The 27,662-nt window shown below is 31.8% G+C and overlaps 4 protein-coding genes across 4 annotated transcripts; 1 reads left to right on the top strand and 3 right to left on the bottom strand.

Annotated features, from left to right (window-relative positions):
* Nucleotides 1-21: 21 nt before the first annotated feature.
* On the bottom strand, nt 22-7,143 carry SCDLUD_000174 (uncharacterized protein; the record flags this gene model as incomplete). Its single annotated transcript, XM_046078720.1, has 1 exon — nt 22-7,143. One exon carries the CDS (start codon nt 7,141-7,143, stop codon nt 22-24), a length of 7,122 nt encoding a protein of 2,373 aa, XP_045936522.1.
* A 4,194-nt stretch (nt 7,144-11,337) lies between these two features.
* Nucleotides 11,338-12,489, bottom strand: SCDLUD_000173 (uncharacterized protein; the record flags this gene model as incomplete). Its single annotated transcript, XM_046076717.1, has 1 exon — nt 11,338-12,489. One exon carries the CDS (start codon nt 12,487-12,489, stop codon nt 11,338-11,340), a length of 1,152 nt encoding a protein of 383 aa, XP_045936521.1.
* Nucleotides 12,490-15,941: 3,452 nt separating this feature from the next.
* On the bottom strand, nt 15,942-17,450 carry SCDLUD_000172 (uncharacterized protein; the record flags this gene model as incomplete). The annotated part of the gene is made up of 1 exon (XM_046076718.1): nt 15,942-17,450. One exon carries the CDS (start codon nt 17,448-17,450, stop codon nt 15,942-15,944), a length of 1,509 nt encoding a protein of 502 aa, XP_045936520.1.
* Nucleotides 17,451-20,583: 3,133 nt separating this feature from the next.
* On the top strand, nt 20,584-27,309 carry SCDLUD_000171 (uncharacterized protein; the record flags this gene model as incomplete). The annotated part of the gene is made up of 1 exon (XM_046078721.1): nt 20,584-27,309. One exon carries the CDS (start codon nt 20,584-20,586, stop codon nt 27,307-27,309), a length of 6,726 nt encoding a protein of 2,241 aa, XP_045936519.1.
* Between the last annotated feature and the right edge of the window lie 353 nt (nt 27,310-27,662).

The raw sequence follows: 27,662 nt of genomic DNA, 5'->3' as shown, positions 1-27,662 counted from the left end.
AATTTTTTCCGAAATTTTTTATTAAATAAATAATATAATAGCAGATAACAACACAGATAAAATTGAGGCGTTTTTCTTATTAGCAGAAGCTTCTTGAATCTGAACTGAAACGTTTGTGGCAGTAGCTGTCTTGGAATACGCGCTCCCAGTAAAACTAGAAACAGAAGTAGTGGGAGTAATTACAATAGTAGAACTTGTTGATCTCTTCGTAACTAGAGTGGTGTTTTGTTGAGCATTTGCGTTGTTACCGCTAACAATTGTGGATTTTGTAGCAATGTTACTATCAGTGAATGGAAGCACCACTACACTCGTTGCGGTTGGGATGGATGTAGCGTGTTGTGAAACCTCGCACATTGTAAAGGTACCTTCAATAACATTGCATGTAGTAAAACTGGCACTAAAAGAAGAATAAAAATATTTAGTAACCGGTATTTCATTTTCAGTAGCAGTAGCTAGAGATTGATGGATGACAGGAGTTGTAACAATAGAAGAAAGATAAGCAACAGCTGAAACAGTAGCATCCGAGCTAGATCTAGAATTAGTCTTGATATTCTCAATATTAGAAGCAGAGACAAAAGAAATTCTATCCGATGTAACAGAAGCACTTGAATTAATAACAGAAGTATCAACATTGGATGGTTTAGAAACAATAATAGAAGTTACAGTGGAAATCTTGTCCAAAGAAGATGAGGGTTTCAAATAAATAGATGATGAATGTCTATCAAAATATATTGATTCCGAATATGATACATGAACAAAAGTAGAAGCTGTTTCCATACTGGTAAAATAGGATTGATTAGGTAATGTACTGGAAATAGATATAGTTGTAAATGCACTACCTTGATCAGTTGTTGCTGATGGATTCAAGTAACTTGATCCAGATGAGGTTAATGGATCGACAACAGAACTATATGTGCTGCTCATTATAATATCACTCGATGCAGAAGAACTGATTGGTGTATTAGAGTAACTCAACACAGATGAGGTTAATGGATCGACAACAGAACTATATGTGCTGCTCATTATAACATCACTCGATGCAGAAGAACTGCTTGGGTAAACAAACGATTCAGATGTGATTGGTGTATCAGAAGTGTAGGTTTGACTAGATACCATACTGGAAATAGATATAGTTGTAAATGCACTACCTTGATCAGTTGTTGCTGATGGATTCAAATAACTTGATCCAGATGAGGTTAATGGATCGACAATAGAACTATATGTGCTGCTCATTATAACATCACTAGATACAGAAGAACTGATTGGTGTACTAGAGTAACTCAACACAGACGATGTTGGTAAATCAACAATAGAACTATATGTGCTACTCATTATAACATCACTCGATGCAGAAGAACTGCTTGGGTAAACAAATGATTCAGATGTGCTTGGTGTATTAGAGTAACTCAACACAGATGAGGTTAATGGATCGACAACAGAACTATATGTGCTGCTCATTATAACATCACTCGATGCAGGAGAACTGCTTGGGTAAACAAACGATTCAGATGTGATTGGTGTATCAGAAGTGTAGGTTTGACTAGATACCATACTGGAAATAGATATAGTTGTAAATGCACTACCTTGATCAGTTGTTGCTGATGGATTCAAATAACTTGATCCAGATGAGGTTAATGGATCGACAATAGAACTATATGTGCTGCTCATTATAACATCACTCGATACAGAAGAACTGATTGGTGTACTAGAGTAACTCAACACAGACGATGTTGGTGGATCAACAATAGAACTATATGTGCTACTCATTATAATATCACTAGATACAGAAGAACTGCTTGGGTAAACAAACGATTCAGATGTGATTGGTGTATCAGAAGTGTAGGTTTGACTAGATACCATACTGGAAATAGATATAGTTGTAAATGCACTACCTTGATCAGTTGTTGCTGATGGATTCAAATAACTTGATCCAGATGAGGTTAATGGATCGACAATAGAACTATATGTGCTGCTCATTATAACATCACTAGATACAGAAGAATTACTCCAATAAACAAATGATTCAGATTTGATTCGTGTACTAAAAGTGTAGGATTGACTAGATACCATACTGGAAATAGATATAGTTGTAAATGCACTACCTTGATCAGTTGTTGCTGATGGATTCAAGTAATTTGATCCAGATGAGGTTAATGGATCGACAATAGAACTATATGTGCTGCTCATTATAACATCACTCGATGCAGAAGAACTGATTGGTGTACTAGAGTAACTCAACACAGATGATGTTGGTGGATCAACAATAGAACTATATGTGCTACTCATTATAACATCACTCGATGCAGAAGAACTGCTTGGGTAAACAAATGATTCAGATGTGCTTGGTGTATTAGAGTAACTCAACACAGATGAGGTTAATGGATCGACAATAGAACTATATGTGCTGCTCATTATAACATCACTCGATGCAGAAGAACTGATTGGTGTACTAGAGTAACTCAACACAGATGATGTTGGTGGATCAACAATAGAACTATATGTGCTACTCATTATAACATCACTCGATGCAGAAGAACTGCTTGGGTAAACAAATGATTCAGATGTGCTTGGTGTATTAGAGTAACTCAACACAGATGAGGTTAATGGATCGACAATAGAACTATATGTGCTGCTCATTATAACATCACTCGATGCAGAAGAACTGATTGGTGTACTAGAGTAACTCAACACAGATGATGTTGGTGGATCAACAATAGAACTATATGTGCTACTTATTATAACATCACTCGATGCAGAAGAACTGCTTGGGTAAACAAACGATTCAGATGTGATTGGTGTATCAGAAGTGTAGGTTTGACTAGATACAGTACTGGAAATAGATATAGTTGTAAATGCACTACCTTGATCAGTTGTTGCTGATGGATTCAAGTAACTTGATCCAGATGAGGTTAATGGATCGACAACAGAACTATATGTGCTACTCATTATAACATCACTCGATGCAGAAGAACTGCTTGGGTAAACAAATGATTCAGATGTGATTGGTGTATCAGAAGTGTAGGTTTGACTAGATACCATACTGGAAATAGATATAGTTGTAAATGCACTACCTTGATCAGTTGTTGCTGATGGATTCAAGTAACTTGATCCAGATGAGGTTAATGGATCGACAACAGAACTATATGTGCTGCTCATTATAACATCACTCGATGCAGAAGAACTGATTGGTGTACTAGAGTAACTCAACACAGATGATGTTGGTGGATCAACAATAGAACTATATGTGCTACTCATTATAATATCACTAGATACAGAAGAACTGCTTGGGTAAACAAACGATTCAGATTTGATTCGTGTACTAAAAGTGTAGGATTGACTAGATACAGTACTGGAAATAGATATAGTTGTAAATGCACTACCTTGATCAGTTGTTGCTGATGGATTCAAATAACTTGATCCAGATGAGGTTAATGGATCGACAATAGAACTATATGTGCTGCTCATTATAACATCACTCGATGCAGAAGAACTGCTTGGGTAAACAAACGATTCAGATGTGATTGGTGTATCAGAAGTGTAGGTTTGACTAGATACCATACTGGAAATAGATATAGTTGTAAATGCACTACCTTGATCAGTTGTTGCTGATGGATTCAAATAACTTGATCCAGATGAGGTTAATGGATCGACAATAGAACTATATGTGCTGCTCATTATAACATCACTCGATGCAGAAGAACTGCTTGGGTAAACAAACGATTCAGATGTGATTGGTGTATCAGAAGTGTAGGTTTGACTAGATACCATACTGGAAATAGATATAGTTGTAAATGCACTACCTTGATCAGTTGTTGCTGATGGATTCAAATAACTTGATCCAGATGAGGTTAATGGATCGACAATAGAACTATATGTGCTGCTCATTATAACATCACTCGATACAGAAGAACTGATTGGTGTACTAGAGTAACTCAACACAGACGATGTTGGTGGATCAACAATAGAACTATATGTGCTACTTATTATAACATCACTCGATGCAGAAGAACTGCTTGGGTAAACAAACGATTCAGATGTGATTGGTGTATCAGAAGTGTAGGTTTGACTAGATACAGTACTGGAAATAGATATAGTTGTAAATGCACTACCTTGATCAGTTGTTGCTGATGGATTCAAGTAACCTGATCCAGATGAGGTTAATGGATCGACAACAGAACCATATGTGCTACTCATTATAATATCACTCGATGCAGAAGAACTGCTTGGGTAAACAAACGATTCAGATGTGATTGGTGTATCAGAAGTGTAGGTTTGACTAGATACCATACTGGAAATAGATATAGTTGTAAATGCACTACCTTGATCAGTTGTTGCTGATGGATTCAAATAACTTGATCCAGATGAGGTTAATGGATCGACAATAGAACTATATGTGCTGCTCATTATAACATCACTCGATACAGAAGAACTGATTGGTGTACTAGAGTAACTCAACACAGACGATGTTGGTGGATCAACAATAGAACTATATGTGCTACTTATTATAACATCACTCGATGCAGAAGAACTGCTTGGGTAAACAAACGATTCAGATGTGATTGGTGTATCAGAAGTGTAGGTTTGACTAGATACCATACTGGAAATAGATATAGTTGTAAATGCACTACCTTGATCAGTTGTTGCTGATGGATTCAAATAACTTGATCCAGATGAGGTTAATGGATCGACAATAGAACTATATGTGCTGCTCATTATAACATCACTCGATGCAGAAGAACTGCTTGGGTAAACAAACGATTCAGATGTGATTGGTGTATCAGAAGTGTAGGTTTGACTAGATACAGTACTGGAAATAGATATAGTTGTAAATGCACTACCTTGATCAGTTGTTGCTGATGGATTCAAGTAATTTGATCCAGATGAGGTTAATGGATCGACAATAGAACTATATGTGCTGCTCATTATAACATCACTCGATGCAGAAGAACTGCTTGGGTAAACAAACGATTCAGATGTGATTGGTGTATTAGAGTAACTCAACACAGACGATGTTGGTAAATCAACAATAGAACTATATGTGCTACTCATTATAACATCACTAGATACAGAAGAACTGCTTGGGTAAACAAACGATTCAGATTTGATTCGTGTACTAAAAGTGTAGGATTGACTAGATACAGTACTGGAAATAGATATAGTTGTAAATGCACTACCTTGATCAGTTGTTGCTGATGGATTCAAGTAACTTGATCCAGATGAGGTTAATGGATCGACGATAGAACTATATGTGCTGCTCATTATAACATCACTCGATGCAGAAGAACTGATTGGTGTACTAGAGTAACTCAACACAGATGATGTTGGTGGATCAACAATAGAACTATATGTGCTACTCATTATAACATCACTCGATGCAGAAGAACTGCTTGGGTAAACAAACGATTCAGATGTGATTGGTGTATCAGAAGTGTAGGTTTGACTAGATACCATACTGGAAATAGATATAGTTGTAAATGCACTACCTTGATCAGTTGTTGCTGATGGATTCAAATAACTTGATCCAGATGAGGTTAATGGATCGACAATAGAACTATATGTGCTGCTCATTATAACATCACTCGATGCAGAAGAACTGCTTGGGTAAACAAACGATTCAGATGTGATTGGTGTATCAGAAGTGTAGGTTTGACTAGATACCATACTGGAAATAGATATAGTTGTAAATGCACTACCTTGATCAGTTGTTGCTGATGGATTCAAATAACTTGATCCAGATGAGGTTAATGGATCGACAATAGAACTATATGTGCTGCTCATTATAATATCACTCGATGCAGAAGAACTGCTTGGGTAAACAAACGATTCAGATGTGTTTGATGTGCTAGTATAAGCTAATACAGTGTACGAGGAGCTTGGTATGCTATTGGAAGGAGCTGAGGATATTGCAGAAGTAAATGTACTAACAAAAGATTTGGAGAAAGTGGAGGAACTAGAGGAGCTAGAAGAACCAGAGGAACCAGAGGAACCAGAGGAACTAGAGGAACTAGCTTCATTCTCACTACATTCTTTACTCCATTCGTATCCTGGAAAATCTGTTTGTGAATTCCCATTATTATCAGCATTACATCCGGTCTGTAAGTCAAAACTGCCGGGACCTTCAGGATCCGTACTGTAGTCATATTGAATTTGGAAATTTGGCATTACAGAAGTAGAGTCACTATCTTCTGTATAAATTCTAAAACTAGCAGTCCAATCGGTAGGATCAGTAATTAGATAAATGTTCTCATTGTGGCTATATACCACATATGTGGAACCATCTGGTGAATCCAATCCAGTAACCTTTAACTCCCATAGATCGGCTATTGGAATCGACGTTTCAGCATAAACATGGATAGTTATTTCATAGATATTATCTTGTTCCCAAACCACATCTAGGATATCCATGTAATATCTTTCATAACCAACTTGTTCACTATGCCAGTTAAAGTTGTAGTCTGGACAAATGGGCGTGGCCAAACAACTTGCAATATTAGCAGTAGCTTCGGTAGTTTGAGAAGTGGTGGAAGTAGTGGAAGTAGTGGAAGTGGTAGAAGTACTTGAAGTGGTAGAAGTACTTGAAGTGGTGGAAGTACTTGAAGTGGTGGAAGTACTTGAAGTGGTGGAAGTACTTGAAGTGGTGGAAGTACTTGAAGTGGTGGAAGTACTTGAAGTGGTGGAAGTAGGTGTAAGAGTAGAAGTTGTTTTGGAAGACGTATAACTTCCAGCACAGTCAACATTCCAAGATAAAACTGGAAAGTCGCCTTGTGCATTATTTTGATTATCAGCATTACAGCTAACTTGCAACTCAAAGTTAGTATTACCGTATGGCCAACTTTTGCATAGTGCAGTGTCACTGCAAACACCTTGACAGTAGCCCCAGTGGATTTGAAAAGAACCGGAAGTAGCAGTACAACCATCTACATCAGCATAAATTCTAAAAGTAGCTTCAAAGTCGGTTGGGTTATCAATATTAGCAACTTTCAAATTTCTATCATATAATTCAAAGGTAGACCCATCTGGGGAATTAACACCAATTATCGAAGCGGAAAATAAATTGTCTATGGAAATTTGTGTATCGGAATAAACTCTAATAGTTATCCAATAAATATTATCAGTTTCCCATTGGACATTTTGCAGTTGCATATTATATTTCGGTATCCCAAGTTGGTTTCGGTGAAAATCAAAATTTAAGTCCGGACAAACTTGTGAACCCGAGCATGACGACTGTGCGGTGTGTCCGGACGGAACATAACTATAAGCGCCAATGACAACAGTAAAAAAGGTTAAAAAGATTATGAAATACAACTGTGTTCTCATTGATATAGTAATGAGATCTATAATAAGTAGTATGGCTCAAAAGTTAATTATTATTATATACCTATAAATTGAATCCCTATATTTAGTGCAATTGGTATTATCTTTTTTTTTTCTTAATTCTTAATGTTATTTGGATGATTCTTGGTTAAAAAAAAAAAAAAAAAATAAAAATAATAAAAGGAAAAAATTAAAATAATGAAAGGAAAAAATAAAAATAAGAAAGGATAATAATAAAACCGAATGAAGAAATTTGAAGGAGTAAAAGCATGATTCTTTATATATGAATAAAATTGTGCATTTGTTCAAATAAATTGGATCTAAAAGGGCATTTCGGATATCTTATTTCTATTGTTGCAATCTGCATAAATGTAGCTTAATCATTAACTATCATTTTTTTCTTTAATTATTTTTAATTATATTTTATTATTTTTTATCACCTTCTCTTCCTAAGTACTATTGTATATTTTTACGGAATTAACTTTTTTATTTTATTTTCAGTCTTTTCTTTTTTTTTTTATTATTTGAGGGGGGGGGGGGGGAAATAAACTTTTCTATGAGAATGTTTTTTATCGTTTTCAAGAGTTATGTGAAAAATTTGAGGTTCACCAATACGAGAATAATAGGAAGAAAAAAAAGTTAAAGAGTCGGCAAAAATATTATAGCGATCATCAAAAAAATACCAAAATAATGTAAATAAAGTAGTCTTCGTTAGATAACATAGCAAAAGAAAAAAAAAAAAAAAAAAAAAGAAAAAATGAAATTCTTATTTTTTGTATTATATTATATATAATTTTATCAAAAGAAATCATTAAAAAAATACAACATTTGTATTTTTTTTTAAAATATAGTCAATAAAAATCTTGAAAAATGAATGAAAAGTACGCATAACTGTTTGGTTTGTGGTATTTAAAAAATTAATAACGAGAAACTCAAAACAGCCATAAATAGATTTTAAAAAAAATAAACTCACCCACTATTTATCTTATAAACATAATAAAAAAAAAAAAAAAAAAAAAAAAAAATCTAGGGTGGAAATCGTACCAAAAACTTTTTGGTTTCATTTTTTTTTTTTTTAATAATTATAAGCTTCCTGAATTTTCTATGTATTATAAATATTGATTTTTAAATTCTTTTTTTTTGAATCTACAGTAATTAAAATTACTGATTTGTACTATTTTTTCATTCTAGTATATGCATGGAGAAAATAATGTAATACTATTAGATCTATATTCGTTCCCTTCAATCACGCTTCTTATAAAAAAACGTATGTGTATTATATGTTATTCTATACATGAAAAATTTTACTTGCGTTATGGTGCAAATCTTTTATGGGCTTAAAAAAAACAATTCACGTGTACTTTTTCTTATACTATTTTTATTAATTGTTTTTATATGATCCACTACCATAAAGAAGCTTCAAAAAATACATAGTAACAGTTAAAGAATGTATTATTTATAAATAAACTCGGAAATGTTAAATATATATATATATATATATATATATATATATACATAATGAGACGTAAGCTATATCTCGTTTCGCTAAAGAGCCTCTTATTCCCCTTTGCCATATTCCCCACACCTCACATCCCTTTTTTTTTCCTTTATAAGAATCATCCATTTTTTTTCCTTCTTTCCGCTTTTTCTTTTTTTTGTTTCTTTCTTCCCGCTTTTTCTTTTTCTTGTTCCTCTTCTTTTTCTTCTTTTTTTTCTTTTCTCTTTTGAAACGTTTATTATTGCGGTGGACCAACTATACCAAAGATATAATATATTAAAAAAATTATATATTGCTAAGCCATTAATAATCACATAGAGATGGGTAACACCAATAAATACATGGGTAAATTTTATTAAATCATTTATATCGCTCTCAGTCTTTTTCTTAATTATTAAAACTACATACGAAAAAAAAAATTATATGCACTTTTCTTTATAATATAATATGAATAATATCTATTTTATTATTATTTAAACGAATGTTTTAGCAATAAAATGCATATTACCATGTGAATTTTGTATTTTAGTTGTCCTTGATTTTTAAGTTGGAAGTCGTAAATAAAAATAAAATTGAAAGTGTACTAGATATATAATTAAAATATAATCTATCCTGTTGTGACTAAACTATAAATAAATAAAAAAGACTTGGCTAATTACCTTGTATATTTTGTTATATTAAATTGACGATTTTTTTTTTAAAAAAATTTTGTGCTTATGTACATATAGAGAAATATATATGTTACCACTAATGGTACTGCCTTAATTGTATTAAAATTATTACGAACCAAATTCTATTGGTAAATAGTTTTTTATTATGATTAAATTTTTTTTTGGATATGTTCGAATTTCTCCTAATATCATTTATATATCCTTTATTTATCCGCAAATAGCTATTCAATAGCCTTGGCATTTAATACATCACTTGTCAAATGTTTTTTTCTATATATTGTGGATTGTTTATGACTATTAGCTGGAGGTTGAACAAGTAAGTACACATTTGTCTCTAAAGATTAATAACTGTTTCTTTGTTAGAGTGGAGTGAGAGAGGAAAAAATGTTAATTAATACACAAAATAATTTTTAGTTTATTTGCGGAGAATTGGTATCAGTATTTCATAAATTAAAAAAAAAAAAGTTTTCAAAAATTTCACATGCTAATCTTTTTTTTTTTTTTTTTTTTTTTTTTTTTTTTTTTTAAATTAAATTTTTAGAGGTAGTTGGGGCTACCTTTTAAGTTGAGCTATTGGCTACACTAATATTAAAAGATTTTTCCAAAAAAAATTTTATGAAATTTTAAAAATATAGGTTTGTGTGATAGCACTTTTGTTGGATAGGTTTAATGTACTAATAATTTTACTTATACATTCTTTATGAGTTATTATGTATGATGAATAATTTTGTTCAGTTTCTCAGCAAACTTTTTATTCTTGGTATTTTATGTTTACATTTTATTTTATAAAATAATATCAAGAAACAGTTTTTCTTATTATTGAATAATTAAAATGTTTGAAGTAAAAATAAACAAAAAAAATTATTATTAAACGAGCATAAATATGAACAGAAGAAAAACGTGGGTGAAAATTCTAGGAGTTTCTAATAAACGGGGTAATAATATACGATTTTTTTTCATTTTTTATTTTGACTTCCTTTATAAAGGAGTTATATGTAACTAAATTAATATTATTTAACGAGACACGTAGAGCAAAGATTAAGAAACCGTTTAAGTGTAAAAACAATTGATTATATAGTTAGTTTCGATACAGTGAAATTTAGAAAAATAACAATTTGATTAAATATATAACTGCGCATTTTACGTTAACCTAATTACCCATTTATTCTAACAAAACTAGGGAATTACTCACGGCAACATCGTGTACTGTTTTTATGCCTAATAAAGAATGCAACGAATCATGGTGAGCACTGCGATTTCCGCGTGTATTTCTGTGAGGATAAATGTAATGGTTATGCTAATAATTTTAATATTAATATTTTGATTTTTAATGGCTTCCCCTCCGTTTCAATGTTTCATATGTACTACGCCCAGAAATGAAGAAGAAAAAAGGGTAAAAAACAAACAAACAAAACAAAACAAGAAAAGAACAAAAAATATGGAAATAAAAATGGGAATGATTCTAATTGAATAGCAAGTTATGTAAAATGCAAATTGAGATAAATGATCCCAAAAATAAAAATAAATCGGAATTTTATGAGGAAAATAAAAATAAAAAAGAAGCATAAAAGCCAATTTTAACCTAGATAAATCCGGTAACTACAATTATAATAGACATATTCCCTTGTTTTATCCACTTACAATCTAATGCATTGAGATAGTTTGATAACTATTTCTAGTAAAATTACTGTTAGTGTTATTGTTATTATTAATAATACAAGTTTCAAGATTAATTCTTTTGCCAAAATATATTTGCTGGTGATATTATTATTAATAGTTTTTCCCCTTGTTAGTACACTATTATTATTTTGTACATTGGATTAATATCAATCATTATTAGCAGTTGGAAAATAATTATGTGGAAAAAAATATTGGTGAATAATCATAATCAACATCGTCTTCTCTATCGTTAAAATTACAAAAATCCCTATAAGCTAATTGAAAATTATTTAGAAAACCTCTTTTATCATTTGCTCGTTGTTTGAATATATTATTGCTATTAGAAATAGTATTAGCCTCAGTATTTTCATTAAAATCTGGAATATTGAAATTCTTAGAAGATTGATTATTAATATTGGTAACAGTTTGAAAAGAATCACGTGAACTAATGTATCCACATATTTCTGATGGGTTAGATGTTGGAAAACTTTTATTATCTGAAAATCCATCCGACATTTCTAGGATTTTAAAATAAGAAGAGTTATTATTTCTATCATCTCCTCGAGCCAAATTAGGTATCCTATCAATCAATATTTTCCTTCTCATTGTTGTATTTTGTTTGCAATTGTTGTGATATAAGTTAGTTGAATTGGCCAATGTATAAGTGAAAAATGTTGAAGCATTTTTGGCAGCATAAGTATCCAATTTGACTTTAGACCAATTTCGTAACAAATTAGTAGCTATTTCATTCCACACTGTATAATCTTTTATATATCCAGTAAGACTGTCTCGTTGAATAAACGAAATGGCAACTTTAAGAAAACCATAATTCTTTTTAATAAACTCTAAGCAATAGAAATCGTATTCCCTAAAAGTTATGCCGACAAAAGTTTTGAAGACCAAAGAAAACCGATTTTCACTTAATAACATATGATTGTGAAAAAAATTTTTCTCAAATATTCTTTTCTTATTGTTGTTATTATTATTAAATGATAATATACATTCGTATAGTATTTGATAACAAAACGATAAGACACGCACCAATTTTTTATACTCATAATTGCTTAATTCTCTATTCATGTATATGTTCCTTTTATCAACTGTGCTATCATCCACATTATGTATAATTTTTTCATAAGTATTATAAACTTCTAGTGGCAAACAACCACTATATATTTTTATTTTATCAGAGACCATGACAGGTAAAATATACCCACTATTACTATCATAATCCTTATAATCATTTTTAGTATTTTTGTATAATAAATGTGGTTCAAAATGAATAGAATGATTTAATAGATAAGTTAATTCTATTATAAGATTTGTAACGTTATTTTCCTCGGTCATCTCAACAGACGTGTTGATCTATTCTGTATTTTATATCTTGTTATATATATTCTTTTTTAAGGAAAAATTTTTTTTGTTTTTTTGTTTGTATTTTTAGGTTTATAATATATAATTTTTAACACTTTTAAATTACTGCTATATATATATATATATATATTTTTTTTTTTCCTTTGAATATAATTAAAATAACAATAATAGGATGTCAGCAACATTGGAACGTACGTTTATACAGGTATTTGCCCTTTTTACGTATTTAAGACCATACATTTGTTCTTATTGTGCAATTTTTTTTTTTTTTTATATATTTTTAATTTAATAAAATGTACGGATTTTGTTCGATTTATTTAGATAAATTGTTACTATATATTTATTACACGTTCTATTTTTTTTTTTTTTTTTTTTTTTTTTTTTTTATAGATAGCATCCACGTCATATATTTTTTAAAGGTTGAAATATAACGTAGAACGTATATTAGTAACTTAAATTGTGCGTATTTTGTGTTATGGTATTTATTCATAAAATATTAAACACCCAGTTTGATCACTATTTTCTATCTTTTTTTTTCTTTTATTGCTATGATAGCATAACGTTATATTCTAGGTAAATAATATTACGTAATATTTTTAGGATGAAGACTACTACTTTAGAATACCTCGTTTATTTTCTAAAAATAAAAGCAACTGTTAAGATTTTTTGCAAAATAAAAAATACAAATAAAATTACAAAACAAAAACAATTTTTATTTTTAAATTTTGCTGCGACGATTCATTCCATTTCATTCTTTTTTTTCTATTGTTCTCATTTCTTTACTATCCGCCACACCACTTTTTTTTTTTTTTTTTTTTTTTTAATTTGCTTATTGGGATATTTATATAAATTTAAGTTGTTTTTGAGCCCCATTCGGCCATGTTTATTAAGGACCAATTAACAAATTGTTCTATAGAAATCTCGCGGTAAAATCAATCCTTAAATGTCTTTATTTCTTTTTACAGGAAAAAAAAAAAAAAAAAAAAAAAAAAAGACACCCAAAAATAAAAATAAAAATAAACATTTAAAAAACATTTATTTTAAAATAATACAGAATGTAAAAGAAAAAATTATATGGAAACACTATAATTTCATATGAGTGAAAATTAAGCTGTAATGCAAAATCACAAACATTAAATTGGATCAAAAAGATTGAATTTAGATTGGTTATTACTGTTATTTTTTTAAATCCGCTAACCCCTCCTCTTCCTTTTTCTCAACAAAAAAACAAAAAAAAAAAAATTGGTATTCAACTTGTTGTCTTGAAGCAGGTATGTTTTTCTAGCAAAATTAATAGCCTTGCTTTACAATTACTTGGGAATTTCCAACACTCTCAAGTGAATATCTATCTGATTCAAACTATATGAACTTTAGCTTCTAAGAATAAGAGATAAAAAACTCTAAGGAAGTAGATATTGCTGCTATTAATCATTTTCCTCGATTTCAGCAGTAGTTCAATGTTATCAATCCCCACCAAAAAATATTAATAAAGGCGTTTTTGTACCTAATTTTATCTAAACAATTAGGGTTTTTTTTTGTCTCTAGTATTAGGCAAACCTTTTAAGGACTTTCAACTCATTTCTTGCTAAAGATATTTTAAAAATAAGACCAAACCCTTTTTGTATTTTATATACACTTATATTGAATACAAAAAAAAAAAAAATCAAGGGCAATTCATTTCTTTATACAATTATCAATTAGTAAACAAGAACCACTCATTTATTCAAAAATGTCATACATTAATTACCATTTATTTCCAATATTAGATGGTTGTCAATTAATTCTATGTATTATAGATGCGTAGATTGTATATATTTGGAAGTTGCATCTTTCTCCCATGTTATAATATAAACAGTCATGTGAAGTGTGAATTATATCTTGTGTGTATAATCTATTTTTGCCTAAAATCTTCTTAATTTAATTATTAGATGGTTCAATTTAAACTAAGTACCACCTTTTAATTTTGGATCAACATCAGATTGTTGCTTAAAGCTTCTACTTTTATAAAATGATTTTTTTATTTTCCAATAACAGAAATGATAACACCGCTTATGGCCGTGAAATTAAAAAAAAAAGCCCTAAGGCTTTAATGAAAAAATATATATGTATATATAAATTTCAAGCTTTTTTAATTTATTTACATTTTATTTTTTGACAACAGAAACCCACGCACAGGTTTTCATTAAAATTTAATGAGACCAAGACCAAAAAAAAAAAAAAAAAAAAAATATATATATATATATATACATATAATATATAAGTATATAAAGAAAGGTTTTTTTTCGTACTTTACAATCATATACATCTTTCTTCCTTTTCAAAATGAATATTAAATAAAGCTTGTCCTCTCAATCCTCCACACCTATTATTTGCAAATATATAAAATGAATCCAAGAAAAAAAGAGAACAAGAACTTAAGTGAATAACCGAGGTTTCCTCAAAGTAATTAATATCTGTAACAGAGATACAGACCTCGTTTCTATTTTAACAAATATTGACGCTTTTTTGTTCTCAGGTTTTATTTTTTCTTTTTTCCTTTTTTTATTTGCCTTCATTGCTTGGGTATTATCGCTTGCTCGTTTATGAGTTTTTTTGAATAAAATTTACCAATTCAGGTGAATTGGATATAATAATAATAATAATAATAATAATAATAACACTAACACTAGCAACAAAGGCAAATAAAGTACTCATATTTAAGATGATGAAGAACCAATTTATTTTACACAGACCTGTACTGAAATAACTATTATGTTAGAGAATACGAATTGCTTATTTTACTTCTGATTTTATGATATGAATTTTCTTATTAGTAGGCTTTTTATTATTGTTGTTGTATATATATGTATGTATTTCGAGTGGAATTACATCTTTTTACTTGGCTTTTTCTTTATGTTTCCCATAAATGTATTCAATTTGCCCTTAGCAGCAAATTTAAAGCATACACCCGAATTTTTTTGTTCAAAGGAGACCTGCGGTTTATTCTTAGGGGTTACATATAATTTCAGCCGGGATATGGCAAGTTGTCGGCTTTCTCCCCCCTTTAAGTTAGGGAGAATATGAATATATGTAGCTGTAGAGATTACAGCAATGCTGTTACACTCACTATTTAGAAGTTTCTGGTCATTATATTCAATGTTTAGGCTGCTGATAAAAATGATCCAAATCACCATGAAATCATCGGATGATACGAAATGAACTTTCAGAACTTGTAAAACTATCATTATCATGATAATAACAGGATTTATCAGTATTTTTGTTATTAATGCTGCTATTATCATTTTTGACACTTGAATAGACATAATGACTATCATCATTGCTCCTTCCAGCTTCTTTTTCATCATTCTTGCTGGAAAGGAAGGTAACAGAAGTATCGTATTCATCAGTATTGAATTTATTAGCAGGTCCGTATAAGGCATTGCCATTTAAACTGTAGTGTTCATCAAAATCTTGACTATTGTGTGCATTTCCCCCCCCCCCTCTCTTTTTTTATCATCGTCTAATTTTAAAGTACCTTCAATAGTGTTTTTGTATATAAGATCAGGTAATTTACGTATCGAAGAGGATGTTATACGTGGAATGCCGGCATTTCCTTTTTTTTTGACTTTATTAATTAACGTAGTTTTTCCCCCGATTGTGTTTGTGTCAGTATTAGAATCAATATTAAGTCTATCAATAATAACGATACCAGGAATATTAGATAGAGCACAGGTGTCATTCATATTTTCACGGCAATAATTATGCATAAAATGGTCATTAGCCAAATACGTGTGTTTCAGCAGGCGGGGAGCCCCGTTGAAATTACAAAAGTCTCTATAACCCAATTGAAAATTGGTTAAAATATGTTCACCATCAGCGTAGTTAACAGTATTATGATCTTTTTCCTCCTTATCTTTTGAAATCAGGGCATTATTAATGCCAAAATAATCATTATAAGTGGTATTTGTATAACACGACGCCGTTAGATTTGTAGTGACATCAAATTGACCTATTTCTGCTTTAAAAAAATTATATGCCAAACCCATATCCTCGTTAATATTGCATTTTTCAAAGTGAACCAACAATTTATTGATATATGTTGTATTATCACTAATTTGTTTTAAATCAGGTATTCTATTAATCAATATCTTTTTTCTAATTGGTGTATTTTGTTTACAATTATTGTGATATAAATTTGTAGAATTGGTTAGAGTATAAGTAAAGGGTAACATAATAATTTTATTTGTTGTATTGTAGGTAGTAGAAATGTTAGAACTAGAGCTAATTTTGTTACTATTAGACCATTCTACTAATAACTCACGAGCTAAACCTTTCCATTTTATATACTCGATCATGACAAAATTGCTATTTAGATCAATAGAGGCATCATAATCATTATTTTGCATGGCAGAAATAAAAGGTTTTAGAATCTCATAATTTTTCTTTATGAATTTAAAAACGTAGAAATTATATTCTTTAAAGGTTATGCCAACAAAATTTTTAAAGATGATGGAAAACCTATTTTCACTCAATGATAAATATTGATGATAAAATTTTTTTTGAAATATTTGGTGTTTTTTCGTAGGAATATCATAGTACAACATACAGTCGTAAACTATTTGGTAACAAAATGATAACACATAAACCAATCTTTTAAACTCAAAGATACTTATTTCTCTATTTACATACACCATTTTATCAACAGTAGTATTAGTACTTACGTGGCATGTTTTTTCATATATTTTATAAACTTCTAATGGTAAACAGCCTCCATTTATTTTAAGTTGATCAGAAATCATGATAGGAAAAATATACTTGACACTTGTAATATTGCTATCAGTGTCATCATTATTCTTGTGTATTAAATGAGGTTCAAAGTAAATAGATTCATTTAATATGGTTGTAATCTTTATAATTAACTTTACTATTAAGCTCTCGTTGTGTGTCATTGTCATTGCTATTATTATTAGTATTGTTATTATTTTTATTTTGTTTCCTAGAACTATTGATAAAGTATTTTTTTCTTTTTTTTTTTTTTTTTTTAAAGTTCATAAAAACACATGTTTTTAATGAAGAGTACCTAATAATGTATATTTTCTTTTATTTATATATACTATTACTTCTACCACTAGTACTAATAACAATGAAGATTTTTCAATTTTTAATGTTATTTATATATTTTCAGTGTATTCTATGAACAACTCTTTTTTTTTTTTTATTTTTTTTATTTCCACAAGTATTTTATTAGTAACTGATAATAATATTTTTCTTTGGTTATTAACAAAATCTAGACCACTTTTATTTCATTAAATTTTTATCTTATTTCATGTATCCTCAATATCTTTTGTTTAAAAGTTTCTATTGTTTTTAAAAATTTTTATTGTTTTAAGTGATTTGCTATTTTGTTTAAAACACACCACCACAAATTAAATATCTCTTTTGTTTTTGCTATCACTTTAATAATTTTTTACTTTCCGTTTATTTTTTTGGAGAATGATTAATAAAATAATCTGAAAACAATAGAATAGATAATATTCGTAATGTAGTTCGAGTAGTCCTCAACCAAAAATATATAGCAAACGGATGGGATGGCAAGGCGAGATGACTGAATAATTCGCCTTTTCCGATTTTTTTCCTTCTCCCCTTTTTCTCCTTCTCCCCTTTTTTTTTTTTTTTTTTTTTTTTTTATATCTTTAAAATATATTCGCGTAAAGTGTGATTGCCTGGCTCTCCCACCCCTTCTTAGATCCAACATCTGTGGCATTTTTCGTATTTATTTAAATTAATAATAAAGTTATTAAGATTTTGTTTTGCAGGTACTATAATATTTACGTCTATAATAATAGTAAATCAAATTCTTTAAAATATGCAAATAATACTACTAACGAACAATGAGCTCCCAAGTTTGTATAATATGATTGAGCTTAAATTGCTCTCAAATTAATTATCAACAAAGCTTGTTCAATTGAATACTAGCTCAAAAAATTGACATCACATTCTAAAAATAATTTTTATTCTTAATTTTTTAAACTACAACACTTCGTCAATGGTCCTACAATGTAGGTAATTTTATATAGTAGTTATGAACAATAGGTATCACTTGTTTATTTTCACATGTTTCTTGATCGGAAAGATATTTATATCAACGCAATGCTTACTAGATATTGTAATCGAAAATAATGTATACGTTGCATTCATCTATGCCTCGAGGAACTTCAAGATAAGGCTGATGTAAAAGTTAGAAAATATGTTTTACCTATTGAATTTAAAATATTTAATTTACCTGAAATTCGTATATTTTTTTTGAATTTTGACAAGTGTTCTAGAATATAGTAACTAATAATTTGATTTACTAATTAGATAACATAGAAATATGTGTATGATGTGGGGTTCCTTTTATTAGCCGCCTCATATAAAAAGTTTAGTAGACAATAAAAAAAAAAAAAAAAAAAAAAAAAGACAAGAGTGAAATAATAAAGTTAAAAATAAACTAAAATAAAAAAAATAAACCAAAATAAAAAAAAAACCAAAATAAAAAAATAATAAAACAATACAAATTATATATTAATTATAGTTATCAAGTAAAACAATACAATTTATACATCAACTACAGATATCAACTAACACAAGAGATACTCATGTACTTGTTACGATGTTATTGAAAAGAAACAAGAGAAGGGTCTACTCTTTGACTTATCCATCTTTTTTTTGCTGTTAAAAAAAGTATAAACAGTTTAAAAAAAGGTATGCTATTTGTGAAATTAATTAATATTCCTAATACGATATTTTTCTTATTGTTATTCTTATCTCTTGTTTTGGCTGTTTCATCATTAACCCACAATTTTTCCTTGGAGAAAATAATATGAAACAAGAGAAAATTTTTTATTTTTAGTATGAAAAATATCAAAACGAAAAATGAAGTACCCAAGGCAGAGAAACAAAATATTTATCTTTGTTTCTCGTTCTTAAGAAGAACAACAGGATTAGAGAACGAAAATAAAAAATAAAACAAATTCTATTGTATTTAATGAATAAACTATATTGTTTTTTTTCTTTAGATTTATCTTTTGAGCTTTATTTAGATTTATCTTTTGAGCTTTATTTAGTTTTTTTTTTTTTGTTGTGTATTATATTTGCTATTTCATTTCCCCCAAAAATAAATAAACTGAATACGTAAAATTAAAATAAAAAATAAAATATGATTTTTTAATGATTGATGTATCACTCATAAACGCATGTCACACTATGATTGTGTTGGATCGTAATGTTTTATAAATGACAATAAGTAACCATATTTTTGTAACATATGACATAGTGAAAATATATCAATTAAACATATGGGAAGATTTACAAAATATGTCATTATCTGATAATATATTCTATTATTATTATTTTTTTTTTTTCCCCTTTTTCTATTTCTCTTCCCCATTTTTTTTTTTTTTTTTTTAAGGTTTAGACCTCAAAAAATTAACTTATATGATCATCTAACAATATAAAAATCATTGTATCTATTTTAGTAGAACTCTTATAAATATCATGAGAGGTGTATGTATTTTTCTTTTTTTTTTAAACAATTATATGTTAAAAAAAATAAAGTATTGCCAAACAATGTAATAAATTATTTTTAGTTGAACATGGCTAAAGAAAATTTAATAATCTAAATCGAACAGAGGATTACAAGAGAAAGTACTATATCTTTGTTTTTTACTTTAATAAATCAAAATATTACTTTTTTAAACTAAGAAAATATCTTTTAATGAATGCAAAAAGTACTTTTGTTAAAGAAACAGATTTAATAAAGTATTTACCATTAAAATAAGTAAACATGATGGAGACATAAAAATATTTATATTGACACTCAGATGTGTCTTATTCGGTTTAAATAAATATATATATATATATATATAAAGAGTAAGTTCGTTAGATATTTTATTATTTATTTTTGTCTATTATTTTCATACCCTATTAATATACTTAAATATAAATATATAAAGAAAGATAAAAATAATATAAAAACAAATTACCACCACTCGTTATTTCTAAATCTTAAAGGGGAAAAAAAAAAAAACTTTTTTTTTGAGATTAATTATGAAAATTTCGACTTTGACCAAAGCTTTTGTGTTGGCGCAGGCCGTTGTCACTAACGCTTACAATTGTGTTCCATCTGGGCACAGCACTCAAGCCACATGCTCGGGTTCACAAGTTTGTCCGGACTTAAATTTTGATTTTCACCGAAACCAACTTGGTATCCCAAAATACAATATGCAATTGCAAAATGTCCAATGGGAAACTGATAATATTTATTGGATAACTATTAGAGTTTATTCCGATACACAAATTTCCATAGATGATTTATTTTCTGTTAAAATAATTGGTGTTAATTCCCCAGATGGTTCTACTTTTCAATTATATGATAGAAATTTGAAAGTTGCTAATATTGATAGCCCAACCGACTTTGAAGCTACTTTTAGAATTTATGCTGATGTAGATGGTTCTACTGCTACTTCCGGTTCTTTTCAAATTCAATGGGATTATTGTAAAGATGTTTGTAGTGACACTGCACTATGTAAAAAATGGCCATATGGAGATACTAGTTTTGATTTACAAGTTAGCTGTAATGCTGATAATCAAAATAATGCACAAGGTGACTTTCCAGTTTTATCTTGGAATGTTGACTGTAGTAAAAGCTGCGTATCCTCACAAGTAAGTGCATCTACTTCATCAAATGCTCCTTCTATTTCTAGTGGACCAGGTACTGCATCTTCTTCTATTCCATATTCTAGTGGACCAGGTACTGCATCCTCCTCTATTCCATACTCTAGTGGACCAGGTAGTGCATCTTCTTCCATTCCATACTCTAGTGGACCAGGTACTGCATCCTCCTCTATTCCATATTCTAGTGGACCAGGTAGTGCATCCTCTTCTATTCCATACTCTAGTGGACCAGGTAGTGCATCCTCTTCTATTCCATACTCTAGTGGACCAGGTACTGCATCTTCTTCTATTCCATACTCTAGTGGACCAGGTAGTGCATCCTCCTCTATTCCATACTCTAGTGAACCAGGTAGTGCATCCTCTTCTACTCCATACTCTAGTGGACCAGGTAGTGCATCCTCCTCTATTCCATACTCTAGTGGATCAGGCACACCATCTTCATCCTCTTACTCATCTACAATTACCGGTCCAAGTTGTTCAGCCACGCCTATTTGTCCAGACTACAACTTTAACTGGCATAGTGAACAAGTTGGCTATGAAAGATATTACATGGATATCCTAGATGTGGTTTGGGAACAAGATAATATCTATGAAATAACTATCCACGTTTATGCCAAAACGTCGATTCCAATAGCCGATCTATGGGAGTTAAAAATCATTGGTTTGGATTCACCAGATAGTTCCACATATGTGGTATATAGCAACAATGAGAACATTTATCTAATTACTGATCCTACCGATTGGACTGCTAGTTTTAGAATCTATACAAAAGACAGCGACTGTACTTCTGTAATGCCAGATTTCCAAATTCAGTATGATTACAGTACGAATCCTGAAGGTCCCGGCAGTTTTGATTTACAGACCGGATGTAATGCTGATAATAATGGGAATTCACAAACAGATTTTCCAGGATACGAATGGAGTAAGGAATGTAACAATTTCTGTTTTTCATCATCAAGCAAATCCACTACTTCTTCCATTCCACATTCTAGTGGACCAGGTAGTGCATCCTCTTCTACTCCATACTCTAGTGGACCAGGTAGTGCATCCTCCTCTATTCCATATTCTAGTGGACCAGGTAGTGCATCCTCCTCTATTCCATACTCTAGTGGACCAGGTACTGCATCCTCTTCTATTCCATACTCTAGTGGACCAGGTACTGCATCCTCCTCTATTCAATACTCTAGTGAACCAGGTACTGCATCTTCTTCTATTCCATATTCTAGTGGACCAGGTACTGCATCTTCTTCTATTCCATACTCTAGTGGACCAGGTACTGCATCCTCTTCTATTCCATACTCTAGTGGACCAGGTACTGCATCCTCCTCTATTCCATACTCTAGTGGACCAGGTAGTGCATCTTCTTCTATTCCATACTCTAGTGGACCAGGTAGTGCATCTTCTTCTATTCCATACTCTAGTGGACCAGGTACTGCATCCTCCTCTATTCCATACTCTAGTGGACCAGGTAGTGCATCTTCTTCTATTCCATACTCTAGTGGACCAGGTAGTGCATCTTCTTCTATTCCATACTCTAGTGGACCAGGTACTACATCCTCCTCTACTCCATACTCTAGTAGACCAGGTACTGCATCCTCCTCTATTCCATACTCTAGTGGATCAGGCACACCATCTTCATCCTCTTACTCATCTACAATTACCGGTCCAAGTTGTTCAGCCACGCCTATTTGTCCAGACTACAACTTTAACTGGCATAGTGAACAAGTTGGCTATGAAAGATATTACATGGATATCCTAGATGTGGTTTGGGAACAAGATAATATCTATGAAATAACTATCCACGTTTATGCCAAAACGTCGATTCCAATAGCCGATCTATGGGAGTTAAAAATCATTGGTTTGGATTCACCAGATAGTTCCACATATGTGGTATATAGCAACAATGAGAACATTTATCTAATTACTGATCCTACCGATTGGACTGCTAGTTTTAGAATTTATACAAAAGACAGCGACTGTACTTCTGTAATGCCAGATTTCCAAATTCAGTATGATTACAGTACGAATCCTGAAGGTCCCGGCAGTTTTGACTTACAGACCGGATGTAATGCTGATAATAATGGGAATTCACAAACAGATTTTCCAGGATACGAATGGAGTAAGGAATGTAACAATTTCTGTTTTTCATCATCAAGCAAATCCACTACTTCTTCCATTCCACATTCTAGTGGACCAGGTAGTGCATCCTCTTCTACTCCATATTCTAGTGGACCAGGTAGTGCATCCTCCTCTATTCCATATTCTAGTGGACCAGATACTGCATCTTCTTCTATTCCATACTCTAGTGGACCAGGTAGTGCATCTTCTTCTATTCCATATTCTAGTGGACCAGGTACTGCATCTTCTTCTATTCCATACTCTAGTGGACCAGGTACTGCATCCTCCTCTATTCCATATTCTAGTGGACCAGGTAGTGCATCCTCTTCTATTCCATACTCTAGTGGACCAGGTACTGCATCTTCTTCTATTCCATACTCTAGTGGACCAGGTACTGCATCCTCCTCTATTCCATACTCTAGTGGACCAGGTAGTGCATCTTCTTCTATTCCATACTCTAGTGGACCAGGTAGTGCATCTTCTTCTATTCCATACTCTAGTGGACCAGGTACTACATCCTCCTCTACTCCATACTCTAGTAGACCAGGTACTGCATCCTCCTCTATTCCATACTCTAGTGGATCAGGCACACCATCTTCATCCTCTTACTCATCTACAATTACCGGTCCAAGTTGTTCAGCCACGCCTATTTGTCCAGACTACAACTTTAACTGGCATAGTGAACAAGTTGGCTATGAAAGATATTACATGGATATCCTAGATGTGGTTTGGGAACAAGATAATATCTATGAAATAACTATCCACGTTTATGCCAAAACGTCGATTCCAATAGCCGATCTATGGGAGTTAAAAATCATTGGTTTGGATTCACCAGATAGTTCCACATATGTGGTATATAGCAACAATGAGAACATTTATCTAATTACTGATCCTACCGATTGGACTGCTAGTTTTAGAATCTATACAAAAGACAGCGACTGTACTTCTGTAATGCCAGATTTCCAAATTCAGTATGATTACAGTACGAATCCTGAAGGTCCCGGCAGTTTTGATTTACAGACCGGATGTAATGCTGATAATAATGGGAATTCACAAACAGATTTTCCAGGATACGAATGGAGTAAGGAATGTAACAATTTCTGTTTTTCATCATCAAGCAAATCCACTACTTCTTCCATTCCACATTCTAGTGGACCAGGTAGTGCATCCTCTTCTACTCCATACTCTAGTGGACCAGGTAGTGCATCCTCCTCTATTCCATATTCTAGTGGACCAGGTAGTGCATCCTCCTCTATTCCATACTCTAGTGGACCAGGTAGTGCATCTTCTTCCATTCCATACTCTAGTGGACCAGGTACTGCATCCTCCTCTATTCCATATTCTAGTGGACCAGGTAGTGCATCCTCTTCTATTCCATACTCTAGTGGACCAGGTACTGCATCCTCCTCTATTCCATATTCTAGTGGACCAGGTAGTGCATCTTCTTCTATTCCATACTCTAGTGGATCAGGCACACCATCTTCATCCTCTTACTCATCTACAATTACCGGTCCAAGTTGTTCAGCCACGCCTATTTGTCCAGACTACAACTTTAACTGGCATAGTGAACAAGTTGGCTATGAAAGATATTACATGGATATCCTAGATGTGGTTTGGGAACAAGATAATATCTATGAAATAACTATCCACGTTTATGCCAAAACGTCGATTCCAATAGCCGATCTATGGGAGTTAAAAATCATTGGTTTGGATTCACCAGATAGTTCCACATATGTGGTATATAGCAACAATGAGAACATTTATCTAATTACTGATCCTACCGATTGGACTGCTAGTTTTAGAATCTATACAAAAGACAGCGACTGTACTTCTGTAATGCCAGATTTCCAAATTCAGTATGATTACAGTACGAATCCTGAAGGTCCCGGCAGTTTTGATTTACAGACCGGATGTAATGCTGATAATAATGGGAATTCACAAACAGATTTTCCAGGATACGAATGGAGTAAGAAATGTAACAATTTCTGTTTTTCATCATCAAGCAAATCCACTACTTCTTCCATTCCACATTCTAGTGGACCAGGTACTACATCCTCTTCTACTCCATACTCTAGTGGACCAGGTACTACATCCTCCTCTATTCCATACTCTAGTGGACCAGGTACTGCATCTTCTTCTATTCCATACTCTAGTGGACCAGGTAGTGCATCTTCTTCCATTCCATACTCTAGTGGACCAGGTACTACATCCTCCTCTACTCCATACTCTAGTGGACCAGGTACTACATCCTCCTCTATTCCATACTCTAGTGGACCAGGTACTGCATCTTCTTCTATTCCATACTCTAGTGGACCAGGTAGTGCATCCTCCTCTATTCCATACTCTAGTGGACCAGGTAGTGCATCTTCTTCCATTCCATACTCTAGTGGACCAGGTAGTGCATCCTCTTCTACTCCATACTCTAGTGGACCAGGTAGTGCATCTTCTTCTATTCCATATTCTAGTGGACCAGGTACTACATCCTCCTCTATTCCATACTCTAGTGGACCAGGTACTGCATCTTCTTCTATTCCATATTCTAGTGGACCAGGTAGTGCATCCTCCTCTATTCCATATTCTAGCGGACCAGGTAGTGCATCTTCTTCTATTCCATATTCTAGTGGACCAGGTAGTGCATCCTCCTCTATTCCATACTCTAGTGGACCAGGTAGTGCATCTTCTTCCATTCCATACTCTAGTGGACCAGGTAGTGCATCCTCTTCTACTCCATACTCTAGTGAACCAAGTACTGCATCCTCCTCTATTCCATACTCTAGTGGACCAGGTACCCCATTTTCTTACGTTTCTGCAAAGTTAACCACTGTTACTTCTGTTTACACCAGTCTAACTACTACTTGTTTAGTATCTACAACTGAATACACCGAAGACATTACAATTACCCAAAGTATATTCACCACTGCTATCGAAACCGTTACTTCTTGTTCAGTTAATCACCAAGTTACCGGATCTAACGGCGAGGCTTCTACTGTGTGCGGTCCAAAGACTGTTGCTCAGTCTATCCCAGTATCTACCACTACTCAAGTCGTCCCAGCTGGGTCTCCGGTTACTTATACAATCACCACAGAGACTAATGTCCCAGTAACCACTACGAATGTAATTGTAACTACACCTAATGCTACTGCTTCTATTAATAAGGAAGAAGCTAGTTCCGCTAGTGTCTATACCACCTTTGTCACTTCTGTTTACACCAGTCTAACTACTACTTGTTTAGTATCTACAACTGAATACACCGAAGACGTTACAATTACCCAAAGTATATTCACCACTGCTATCGAAACCGTTACTTCTTGTTCAGTTAATCACCAAGTTACCGGATCTAACGGCATGGCTTCTACTGTGTGTGGTCCAGTGACTATTACTCAGTCTATCCCAATATCTACCATTACTCAAATTGTCCCATCTGGGTCTCCATTTACCTATACAATCACTACAGAGACTAATGTTCCAATCACTACAACCAATGTGCTCCTAAGTACATCCACAGTTGCCAAAGAGTCAACTGATTATAGTATTTTTTATAGTACTTTAATAACTATTGCTCAACAGGAAGTCACTGTTACCAGTCAATCTTACTCTTTTTTTTCTACAACTATTACCAAATGTGGTACCAAGTTAGACGGTACCATTGAAATTTGTGAAACCACTCAGCAAGTCACATCATCTCCCATTGTCTCTACTATTGTCATTTCAGCGGGTTCTGAAATTACTAGTATTGAATCATCAGTCGTACATACAAAGACCTGGGGTCAAACGGGGTTGTCTACAGTTATTAAAACTTCAGCTATTACAGACAGTGTAAGTAACACAGAATTATTACCTATTAGTCAACAACAACTAGGTTCTACTACCATTGCTTCTCAAGCAACTTCCTTTTCTGTCCAAATTCAAGAAGCTGCTGCTGTCAAAGTGACAATTTCCATTTTCTCTATTTTAATTTCTGTTTTCTTAATGTTCGTTTAAAAGAGCTACCTTTATTTTCCTAATTTTAATCCAATATTTTTTTTTTTCAGTTCGTCTTGGATAATACTTTTTATTTTTCGTTTGTTATAAAATAATAACAACAGAAGCTAGCTATTTTTTTTAAAATTTTTTCCCCCTCTATAATAGTATACAATTTTTAAGTAGCCAATCATTTTAAAACTCATTTTTGATACGTACACTTTTTATTCTTACAATAATATGAAAACTTGTGAGAATTCTCTTTGACTGATAGCATTACAGATTGGAACATAAAATCATATATAGCATAGAAAAACAATTTTTTTCATAAAGCTAAAAATAATAAACTGTATTAATGTCAAAAGTTTGCCGAG

The sequence above is a fragment of the Saccharomycodes ludwigii genome, chromosome I (genome assembly GCF_020623625.1).
Source record: "Saccharomycodes ludwigii strain NBRC 1722 chromosome I, whole genome shotgun sequence".
Lineage (NCBI taxonomy): Eukaryota > Fungi > Ascomycota > Saccharomycetes > Saccharomycodales > Saccharomycodaceae > Saccharomycodes > Saccharomycodes ludwigii.
This window is presented reverse-complemented; position numbering and strand designations above follow the sequence as displayed.